Source organism: Orcinus orca, chromosome 9 (assembly GCF_937001465.1).
Source record: "Orcinus orca chromosome 9, mOrcOrc1.1, whole genome shotgun sequence".
Lineage (NCBI taxonomy): Eukaryota > Metazoa > Chordata > Mammalia > Artiodactyla > Delphinidae > Orcinus > Orcinus orca.
Genome location: NC_064567.1, coordinates 5272790 through 5284985, shown reverse-complemented (window position 1 = coordinate 5284985; position 12196 = coordinate 5272790). Strand labels below are relative to the sequence as shown.

The following is a 12196-nucleotide window of genomic DNA, read 5'->3' as shown; positions in this document are numbered from 1 at the left end:
TGTTAGTATCTGTTCTGATGGCAGAGTTTGCTCAGGCAATGGATGTTTGGGTAAGAGAGCAATAAAGATCATCTTAGATCATGTCCAATGGGGCTATCTAGAAGGATGGACAGATCTCAGCAGAGGAGAAGCTAGAGGTCGAACACAGGACCCTAAGTTGCTGAGGTGGGAGTCTAGACCACCCGGATAGAATGCATTTGCCCAGTTTATGGGAACTGCAGATAAGAGACTACCAGGGATGGGAAGGGGGGTGGTCCTCAAAATCACCGTGCAGCCACACCGTAATAGAAGGAGTCAGCTCAGAGCACCCTGCTCTCTCACCAAGAAAGAACTTCCCTGCCCCATTCACTTGTCTCTTACCCTCCTTTGGCTTTAGTGAGGTCTGAAACCACAGAGGGTAAGCTGGGGAAGGAGATCAGTAAGGAAGAGCTAAGAAGATTTAATGCAAAGGCAAGTGACCCTCCCACAGGGCCACCTGGTTGGGGGGTGGGTTCTGCATGCAGGCAGGGAAGCTTGGATTGTAACAGGGGCCTGAAAATTCTAATTGCTGAATTGAGACTGTTTTCAACTTCCGCTGTCTAATAAGACTTCCAGTTAACCTAAGAGAGCAGAGAAGTCTTGGGGCCTGCTCTGTTTTGTAACCAATGGCAGGGAATGGACCAGTCCTCCCTATAGATTTATTTATTTACTTATTTATTTTTGGCTGAGTTGGGTCTTCGTTGCTGTGTGTGGGCTTTTTTCTAGTTGTGGCGAGTGGGGGCTACTCTTCGTTGCGGTACGCAGGCTTCTCATTGCAGTGGCTTCTCTTGTTGCAGAGCGCAGGCTCTAGGCATGCGGGCTTCAGTAGTTGTGGCTCGTGGGCTCTAGAGCTCAGGCTCAGTAGTTGTGGTGCACTGGCTTAGGTGCTCCACGGCATGTGGGATCTTCCCGGACCGGGGCACAAACCCATGTCCGCTGCATCGGCAGGTGGACTTTCAACCACTGCGCCACCAGGGAAGCCCTTCATGGTATCTATTTAACCACAAAAGTTTTTAGTTTTGATGAAGTCCAGTTTACCTGTTTGTTTGTTTTTTCTTCTGTTGCTTGTATTTTTGGTGTCATACCTAAGAAACCATTACCTAACTCAAGGGTCGTAAAATGTATGCCTGTTTTCTTCTAAGAGTTTTATAGTTTTAGCTCTTACCTTTTGAGGTCCATTATCCATTTGACTTAATATTTGTGTTTGGTATGAGTTAGGGGGTCCAACTTCATTCTTTTCATGCAGATATCCAGTTGTCTCAGGATATTTATTGAAAAAAATGATTCTTTCCCAATTGAGTTGTCTTGGTACCCTTTTCAGAAATCAATTGACAATAGATGCTTCGTTTATTTCTGCACCATTAATTCTATACCTTTGGTCTATAAGTATCTTATGCCAATATTATATTGTTTTGATTATTGTAGCCTTTTAGTAAGTTTTGACAGCAGGAAATCCTTCAACTTTGTTCTTCTTTATCAAGATTGTTTTAGCTAATTTGGATCCCTTGCCTTTCCATATGAATTTTAGGATCAATTTCTGTAAAAAGAGCCAGTGGGATTTTGATAAGGATTGAATTGCATCTGTAGATTGATTTGGGAGATTATAAAACATTTTAATAATACTAAGTCTTCTGATCTAAACATAGGGTGTTTTCATACGTTCCTATGATTTTATGTTGGCTACAAGAAAAAGTCTAACCTCTGCACCTGAGTTTTGAGGTCCCTTCCAATTTGAGACCACCTAATATATTTAAACACACATATTCTTTATTTTGGCCATGCCAGGTTTTCCCATGTTCTCAAAGCAGAATAGACCCTCACTAAAGCTTGAATTCAAGAGGAAAAGTAATTATGCATCTTTGCATCCCAAGCACCAAACTAAGTACCAAGGAAGGTTTCCTTGCAGTAAACATTTGCGACATTGGGTTGATCAATCTAGGCTGAGATAAAATGACATTTTAAAATTGAAGGTCAGCTCAGTTCCATCTGCTTCTTTAGAATCTTCCCCAGACTCCTCTCTAACCCACAGTTCACCAGCTTCTTCTGAGTATCTGTGGCACATGATGTCCTGCATTTTTGATACAGTATAAAATATGTGTTTCTTGTCTCCTGCCGGTGAAGCTGAAAGCACCTTAATAGCCAAACACATAGTAAATGCTGGACAAATGCTTGTCGCCGTGATTCGGGTTGTCAGGTGTTTCCTACACATGCACTAACACTCGCCTGTTCTTGCCTCCCCAGGGGATGTTCTGGTGTTCCTGGATAGCCACTGCGAAGTGAATAAAGTATGGCTGGAGCCCTTGCTGAATGCCATTGCCAAGGACCCCCGAATGGTTGTGTGTCCACTGATAGATGTCATTGATTATGTGACCCTGGAATACCAGCCCTCTCCTGTTGTCAGGGGAGCTTTCAACTGGTATCTGCAATTTAAATGGGATCATGTTTTCTCTTATGAGATGGATGGACCAGAAGGGCCTACTAGACCTATCCGGTGAGATTTCTTCTGGTAATGGAAAAATAGCACATAGGTGTTGGGAGCAGGGGGAAGCTTTCAGAGATTATGACTTTGATTTCATGAGCTTAATGAAGAGAAATATTTTATTATTTATCTTGTTTCTAAAAGTCTGTAATAATAGAATGTGGTAGGTTTTGTTTCTTTAAGTTTCGCTCACTGGGAATAAGCATCTCACCCCAGTTCGGAATACCACCATGGTTAGTATCCCTCTGATTTCAGAGGTCCAGCTTTAAAATGTGGACTTGGTTCTCAGAAACAAGTTGCATGTTTATCAATGATCAAAATACTAGCACTGGGCTTCCCTGGTGGCACAGTGGTTGAGAGTCCGCCTGCCGATGCAGGGGACACGGGTTCGTGCCCCGGTCGGGGAGGATCCCACATGCCGCGGAGCGGCTGGGCCCGTGAGACTATGGCCCCGGAGCCTGTGCTCCGCAACGGGAGAGGCCACAACAGTGAGAGGCCCACGTACCGCAAAAGAAGAAAAAAAAAAAACCAAAACTAGCACTATGGATAGCCCAGAAAAAGTCGATGTCTTTGCCAAATTCATGTATAAAATATTTATCCAAGTGCTTCCATCTGTAATTTTATAGGTTGAGATGAATGTGATTTTCCTGGAATATCAGTCTTGGAAAATATATTTCTAGATGTGAGAATAATTTGAATGTTATGACTTCTAACTGCACTTGTGAGGTTATTTCTCAAGAGACTTCCTCCAGATCACTCCCCACACTTACTGATAACTTTGACACCAGGCTCACTTCTCCTTTAATGTTAACCTCTTTGTTTTACAAACCACATGAGTCAGTTTTCTAACACCATAGCCTAGCAAGTCCTTGATCTTTGCCTCTATTTTAATTTAGCTAGAGCTGTGTGATCTTGAACGAGTTACTTAACCTCTCTGCACCTTATTTCTTTATCTGTAAGTCTGGAGAATAACAGTACTTCACAGGGCTCTTATGAGAATTAAATGACATATATCAAAGCTTAGAACAGTATCTGTCCATGATAAGTACTGTATAAATGTTAGATATTTAATATTATTCCTACAGCCATACCCTGGATCTTCACCTTCTAAATTACCAGTTATCCCTCTCCTTGGCCACAACCCAGGACCCTCCTGGCTTTTTCCTGCTCTGTTCCCCCCACGCCCACCCTTGGACATCATCAAGATGTCCAGTTCTTTGATTTCTCTTTTTACCCCTCACAGTTTTCTTTCTGCCTCTGTGGTCTAGCCTTTCTGATCTATAAATTCTCTTCTCTTCTGCCACATCCCACTGCACTTCTGCCACGATAGCCCTGCAAAGCTCCAACCCTGGTTCAATTCCACCATCTATTTCCTTTGTTCCTTTAAGAGATGTGAATTGATTCTTCTGCACATTGATGGTCTCCAGCCTCACGCTGCCTTGCAATCCTTTTATCCACTCATTCCCAGAAGTGGGTATTCCCATTCCACTTTAGTACTTCCCTTAATCCCAAGAGCTGCCCCTGCCCTGAACCCCTACTCTTAGTAAGCAAACTGACCTCTTAAATCAAGGATGAAATAAAGACTATCTAAGAATTGGGAGGAATGATTGGGAAATCATATAGTATCAATACTTTATGCCAGAACTGTAATGGATTATGCAGCCATTAAGCATGACCACATATGAACACTGTATAGCCATCTTCCAGATCTCCCATTGCCTTCTCTAATCCAGTGATTAACCAGCTCCAGGAGACCCATCCTTTGTGATGATTCTCATATCACATCTGTCCATCTCTCTGACAGTCCTCATGGCCCAAGCCATCACTGCTCCAGGCTTAGACTCTACACCCTAAGGGACAGTCTGGCCTACAGCTCCTCCTCTTCATTCCCATCTCTCTGTTGCTACGTTAATTTTCTTAAAACCCCACTTTGCACATGTCACCCGTCTTGCTTATTGTCTTTCCACTGCCTTTAGGATAACATGCAGATTCCTTCGTATAACTTCGAATGACTCTTCGTATGACTCATAACTTTGTATGACTCTGATATTCCTCTGCCGCAGCCATCACTTGTTAGATGTTTAGGGCTGCCATGTACAGCTGCACAGGCTGTGCACTGCATATTTCCAGAAGGCACTGTTCACAAAGACTATAGGTAATTAGCATCCCTGGAGTTGTGCATTAAGGCAGCCGTTAGGGGACTTCCCTGGTGGTCCAGTGGTTAAGATGCCGCGCTTCCATGGCAGGGGGCACAGGTTTGATTCCTGGTCGGGGAACTAAGATCCCAGATGCCACATGGTGCGGCCAAAAAAAAAAAGAAAAAAAAAGGCAGCCCTTAGCTGGGCCAGTTACCTCTCTCAGCTTCAGTATCTTCATCTGTAAAATGATGATGATAATAATAATACCTACCTCTCTGGATTACTGAGGGCCTTAAATGAGCCAATACTTGTAAAGCACATAACTAAAGGCCTGACACAGAGGAAGGGATCAGTATAAATGGTAGCTATTGTTAATGTTACAGACTTCAGGATGAAAAAGAACAAAGTTATACTTCATTTAAATAAAACTTAATATGTAAAAATCATGATTTACTAAAAACTTAAAAAATAAAGCATCAATCTTTTGAGTTCATCTCAAAGTAATCTAAAATGAAGTTACTTTTAGTAAGAAGTAGCTGAAATATTCCATTTACCAAAAAATTGACTTATAATTTTTGTAATATTTCTGTATCTCACATTTTAAGTATTTTTTAGGCTGTAAAAATTCAATTTGGAAATTGGATTTCTAAGAGTCAGTTGCTGAAAAGTAACATTTTGGAACTCTAATGCACTGTTAGTATATATACATTTGTAAATGCTTTTTGAAAATTTGGCAATATAAATTAAAAATTTTATAAATATTCTTATTCTTTAATGCAATAATTCTACTTCTTACAATTTATCTTTAAGGAGTTGAGAGATAGGTCCAGAAATATATATTGTATCAATATTTATTTTAGTAAGAAAATCAAAACAACATAAATGTTCAATATTGAAATGGTTAAAAAAGTATATTCATATTTTGTAGAATATTATAGAGTTAAAATTTTTGAAGGCTAGTTAACTAAAAAGGAAAATTCTCACAATATGTTAAATTTTTAAAAATCAGGCCATAAAAAACTTACGTCAGTATAATGTGGAATCTAAAATATGATACAAATGAACTTATTTACAAAACAGAAACAGACTCACAGACTCACAGACATAGAAAACAAACTTATGGTTACCAAAGGAGGAAAGTGGGAGAGGAATAAATTAGGAGTTTGGGATTAACATATATACACTACCTTATATAAAATAGATAATCAACAAGGACCTACTGTACAGCACAGGGAACTATATTCAGTATCTTGTAATAACCTATAATGGAAAAGAATTTGAAAAATAATATATATATGTCTATTTGAATCACTTTGCTGTACACCAGAAACTAAACAAAATTGTAAATCAACTATACTTCAATTTAAAAAAAATCAGTATAATACCAATTGTGTGATTATATATGTATATATTGCATATGGAATATATATTATACATATGATATGTTATAATACAATTATAATGTATAATAATATATGTAAGAAAAAATAGGTTGTTTTAAAGAGTTAAAGGAAAAATTAATTTTAGATATTAGCCATGAATTAGCATTCATATCTGAAGATATATTTTTTCCCCTACTTACAATAGTTCTAATGACAAAAATAAAAGGTGGGTGAAACTTAGAACAAGCAAGGAAAATCATGGCCTTAAGCTTCCACCAACGGCACTCGTGGCCCCCAGGGAGAGGGACATGCAGGGACCAGCTTCGTCCAGTTACCAGATAGGATGACTCCAGCAGACTACAGGCATGCTGTTCTCTCTCACAAATAAAAAAATAAAATGATTTTATTTTATCAGCCATTTCCCCTTTCCTTTTCTCTCCTTTGTATTAAACCACCTAGAAAGAGTCGTCGGTATCACTCTCTCCAGTTCTGTTAAACTGTTCACTCGACTTTAAGCTCACTGCAGTCAGGCTTTGCCCTCCCCGCTAGCTTCACACTGTCTTGTCCAGTCCTCAGTCCTAGTCTCACGTGGCCTGTCAGCTGTGTCCATGCTGCTGGCCTCTCCCTCCTCTTTGACGGGCACTCTTCCCATGGCCTCCAGACCACCAGAGCCCCTAGCTCTCGCTCCTACTTCACCGCTGGTTTATTCCATGCCCTGTGCTGATTCCTCCTCTTCTCCCCGACCTCTCACTGCTGAAGTGCCCAGGGCTCTGTCCTCTTCACCTCCCCTCGCTCACCCATTGCTTCTCATCCACCTTATACTGGTGACTCTCAGGCTCCGACCTCTCTCAGAACACCAGACTCCCCTATCCAGCTGCCTACTGGCATCTCCACTTTCATGCTGAACAGACACCTCAGATACGTCCAAAACTGAATCTTCCCACCAAAAACTTCGTTCCACCGTAGCATTCCCCGTCTCAGTGCATGGTAACTCTAGGGGCTTCCCTGGCGGTCCAGCGGTTAGGACTCTGTGCTTCCACTGTAGGGGGCACGGGTTCCATCCCTGGTTGGGGAACTAAGATCCCACATGCTGCAACGCGGTCAAAACAGACAAACAAACAAACAAATCAGAGCATGGTAACGCTATCTTCCAGGTTATCCAGGCCAAACTTCCTCCAACCCTGCACATCCCACCCATAGCAAGTCTGCTGGCTCCATCTTCAAAACCTATACAGAATTCAGCCACATCTCATCTCCTTCATTGCTATACCCTTATCCAAGAGGCCATCATCTTCCCCTGGGACCATCACAACAACCTCTAACTAGTCTCCCTACTTCCACCTTTGCTTGTTGATTAACTAATTTATCCCTAACACATCATAGTGGCTTTACATAGACTTTTTGGAACAATGAATGAATGGATCTGTAATTGTTTTCAAACTACATAGTTTGGTATTATTGGGCTCTGCTGTTGGCCCACCAAAAAAGATGCTATGTAACATTATGGTTTTCCCAGAAGTAAATATGACAATTCACTCAATGCCTTTAGAAAGGGAGATCTCTAAATTCCCACTACCCAATTCAATCATCATCGCTGTGGGAAGCTCACGTACTAAAGAAAATTTTCCCTGTCACCGAGACAACGTTTTAGAATAGATTGCTTACAAAATTTGACGAGAGCTAAGTTAAAGCTATTGTTGCCTGTTTTGTGGTAGTTGTGACTTTACCTTAGTAATTTTACATACTTCAGTGTATATTAAGATAATTTTGGTGTTAGTATGGGTGTTTTCTAGTTTTTAACTGTTATCACTAATATTTAATATAGTTTTGGCCAAAATCCATAATGACTGAATTTATGGAATAAATTTAATATTTGTGTGTCCTTTTTAGGTCACCTGCAATGGCTGGAGGAATTTTTGCTATAAATAGGCATTATTTTAATGAAATCGGACAGTACGACAAGGGCATGAATCTCTGGGGAGGAGAAAATTTGGAACTTTCACTAAGGGTAATTAAGACGTTTTGTTTTAAATAGTTACCTTTGTACATAGAAAGTAAAATCTAACTTCAAGTCCTGTAATATGCTGTGGCAACGACACCCTGTTTCCCTGCACAAGCATCTGGCGCCATTCAGGTGTCACGTGAAGTAAATGATTTACGGGATTCCTCACAGAAATGGAAAACCTTTAAGATACCAGATTTTCTTACCTATGCTTTTTCTAATATATGGTATGTCAGAGTAATGTGATATTTTTATCTGTTTGTGGAATCTCTTTTTTATTATTCTGATTGTCTTGGTATTAGTAGTGTGTTGAAAAAACACAGGATTAGGAGGTAAGGGACTTGGGTGTCACTGAATTTATGGGGTATGTTAAGTCTCAGTTTCTCCATCTGTAAAGTGAGAGGATTTGGTAGAAGATGTCTAATAAGTTTTCTCCTAACTCTTAAATCCTGAGATACCTGCTACAACAGGGATGAAACTTGAAAACACGGTAAGTAAAAGAAGCCAGACATAAAAGGCCATATATTTATGAGTCCATTTGTGTGAAATGTCCAGACGAAGCAAATCCATAGAAATAGAAAATAAATTAGTGGTTGCCAGGGGCTGGGGGAGGAGAGTGACTGCTAACAGGTACCAGTTTTCTTTGTGGGGCAGTAAAGTATTCCAGAGCTAGATGGTGGTGATGATTGTACAACCTTGTGAAAATACTGAAAATCACCGAGTTGTAGCCTTTGAAACGTGGATTCCTGGTGGTGTATAAATTATGTCTCAATAAAAATAATAGATTTAATTTTTTAAAAAATCCTATGATATTGAAACACTAGACCTTAGGGTGAGTCTCAGCCCTACCACTCACTTGCTATATGATCCTTGGCAGGTCATTCATTTTTCTAGTTCTCGGTTTCCTCATCTGTTAAACAGGAATAAGTAAAAATGCCATTCTCAGAATTTTATAAAGATTTAATGTGGGAATTCCCTGGTGATCCAGTGGTTAGGACTCCCTGCTTTCACAGCTGAGGGTCCGGGTTCAGTCCCTGCTAGGGGAGCTAAGATCCCGCAAGCCGCATGGTGTGGCCAAAAAAAAAAGAAATTTAATGAAGTAATGGGGGTGGAGAATAAGGTACAAAGTAGATATTCCTGGAGAGTCTGAAGAAAATACTAAGCTATTCAAACGTTTATCATATGTTAATCATAGGTAATTTTTTGTATTTGACTGAATTCTAATAGATTTTTATAATGATCATTTTGAACTGTGCATAAAAGTCTGGGCTGTGAGCTCGCCATCATTGCCCTTCACATCTTTTTCTCCCTTTTCTCTGCTTTGTCTCTTTTCCCAACAGAGACAACTGGATGTCGAGAAAACAGCTTCATTTACGGCTAAATTCCTATTCTCTCTGAGCTTTGGTTTCCTTACAAGTAAAATGAAGAAAAAAATTCTCTCTATTACAGGGTTGTTGTAAAGATAAGAGTTTATCGGAGCTGATAAATAAGTGGCAGCCATTATTGTTCCACTTTAATTTTGCTAACTGCTCTTTATACTCTCTGAAATCATCTGCAGCGATTATACTTTGAACTGCGTTTCTCTTAGCATGTATTAAGATGTTCACCAGATTTGCTTTTTGTGTTTTTCCAATTTTTTTCTGCTTTGGATTTTATCTCCCTCTTCCTTCTTTTGGCTGGCTACTTTCTACATTTTTTTAAGGTTAGTTTAAGCACAGTCTTCTCTCGTAATGCTTCAGATACCTTACTTTGAATATAGGACTATCTAGAGCAATATATTTTTCCTTCAAGTCCCTATTTGGCAGTATCCTGTAAGTTTGTTATTTTCATTGCTTTTTTTTCCCTACTCATTTGTTCCCTTCTGATCCAGGCATTATTTTTATTTATTTATTTATTTATTTTAAAACATTTTTATTATAAAAGTAATACAAATAGAGAAAAACTAAAATATTGAAGAAAGACAAAGTCATCCATTTCCTGCCCTGCCATCCTATTATAACCAGTTAGTAATTTATTTTGTCATCTTTTTATTATATACTTGGTGTGTTATTTATAGCCATAATCATATGCATTCATACACTTTTGTATCTTGCTTTTTGTTACTAAATATTTTCTCATGTTTTTCAGTATATTCATTATTAATTTTTAATGGATACATAACATACCGTTCATTAGCTATATATGTTTATTGACTATTTCCCCTGACCAGGGATTGGCAAACTATGGCCCTGCATTTGCAAATAAGTTTTATTGGAATACAGCCATATCCATTCATTTAGATACTGTCTGTGGTTATTTTTGTCCTACAAACAGCAGAGCTGAGAAGTTGTGAGAAAGCCTATATGACCTGAAAAGCCTAAAATATTTCCTTTCTGGCCCTTTCCAGAAAAATTTTGCTCAGCCTTGCCTTAAACTTTTATGTCATTTATAATTTGGACTATTATATGCCCCAAAATGTCACTTGAAACATCTTTTCCATATAATTGTTTATACTTTAGGCAACTTACTTGGGAGGTATTAACAAAGGTGGAAAACCTGGGTCTACTTAAGAAAGATGTTTTTAAGGTTAACACTGTCCCCTACTATCTCCCTTGTAATATTCTAGCTATGATACAGTACAGGTGGTGGTAATAAGAATGGAAAAAAAGACCCAGTACTCGTGTAGGCAGCAATTCTCTGGTCCCTATTAATCTAGACATTTAATTTTACACTCTGGAGAAGGATATTTTTAGTTTTGATTTAAAGTCAACCAAAGAGGGAAGTAACAGTAATTGCAACATGAAAAAAAGCAGTTGAAAGTATACTTTCTATTGGGGATGAAAAAGCAGACAAAGGAAACTCTCCGGGTGTCAAAGTGTGCATGAAATGCCACTCCAGGCTAGCTGTAGTGACCAAAAGGCACTGAGAGGGTTGAGTAATGGAAAGAGGTAGCAGCCTCAGCAATGTTCTACCCTTCTGAGCACACCCTAGGCATAAACTTGTATACAACTATAATTAAACTGTCTCCAGATGAGAAAGTTCTAGAGCAACTAGCCTATATTTTTCAATAAAATTAATTCCTCTATCTGGGAAAGTTTTATTCTTGAAAAGAAAACTTATGGAATGGGCCCAGCTAAGTCAACCCTGACTAGGTCTGAGATAAAAGATGAATCAGGCTGAGGGTCTCAATCCAATCTTGTGTGAATAAAGTAAACATTGGGAGGTATAGGTGTCATCTTCTAGGGGAAATATTCTGAGGATCTGGCAGCATAAATCCATCAGTAGGTTTGTAATAGACTATTGTGGAGTCAGACTCCACTATGGAGGAAGTAAAAGACATCGGCAAATCTGGATCACCTCGCAATTTTCGAGATGCCTTCAAGATCTCCCTTATCCTCTTATGGCTGAGGGAAGCACTGATGGGTGTAGGCACCACTGTCTGTAACCCTTGTCCTTCTCAGTACCAAGAAGGCAGATGAGCTGGAGATCTGATAATCCCACACAGTTTACTTCATGTGCCAACTTTTACTCTCCATGAGGTCCAGGTAAACCAATATGCTATATAAACTTGGGTGGCATCTCCTGTATCTAATTCCATCATTTCTAAATACTTAGAGTGTGTGCCCATCCAGGCGTCCTTGGGGGCCCATGAGGGGGCGCCGCAGCTTTGATCGTCTCCCGGGCGCACATCGCTGCAGCCCGCGGTCAGCTGGGACTCACCGCACTCCTCCATGCCCTGCCGTCCCAGGCATTATTTTTGTAACAGCCATGCCTCTGGTGCTTTTTATTGATTGGTTGATTATTTCTCATTTTATTGCATTGCTCTCTGAGAATGAAGCATATGAAATAGTCCCCCTTTCAGGACCTCGTAATTTAATAAGCACATTCTTGTGTCTGAGAATAGAATCGATTTTGTGAATGATACATATTTAAAAAGTGAGTGTAGAAACGTACACAAGCCTCTTAGATAGCCTCATCCACCAGAGGGCAGACAGCAGAAGCAAGAAGAACTACAATCCTGCAGCCTGTGGAACAAAAACCACATTCACAGAAAGATAGACAAGATGAAAAGGCAGAGGGCTACGTACCAGATGAAGGAACAGGATAAAACCCCAGAAAAACAACTAAATGAAGTGGAGATAGGCAACCTTCCAGAAAAAGAATTCAGAATAATTATAGTGAAGATGATCCGGGACCT

At 39.7% G+C, this 12196-nt stretch overlaps 1 protein-coding gene and 1 pseudogene across 8 annotated transcripts in view; one reads left to right on the top strand and one right to left on the bottom strand.

The window, feature by feature from the left end:
- GALNTL5 (polypeptide N-acetylgalactosaminyltransferase like 5) overlaps positions 1–12196 on the top strand; it is a 125660-nt gene that overhangs the window by 95758 nt on the left and 17706 nt on the right. For 7 of the 8 annotated variants that reach the window (XM_049715175.1, XM_033408370.2, XM_033408368.2 and 4 more), the window contains 2 exons: positions 2260–2509; positions 7908–8025. In XM_049715175.1, the coding sequence (XP_049571132.1) occupies positions 2260–2509; positions 7908–8025 (368 nt within the window). Of the gene's footprint in view, positions 1–2259; positions 2510–7907; positions 8026–8473; positions 8549–12196 lie in introns of those variants that run through there. The other variant, XM_049715176.1, reaches the window with a different exon arrangement.
- On the bottom strand, positions 11160–11853 carry LOC101288011 (tRNA-splicing endonuclease subunit Sen15-like; annotated as a pseudogene).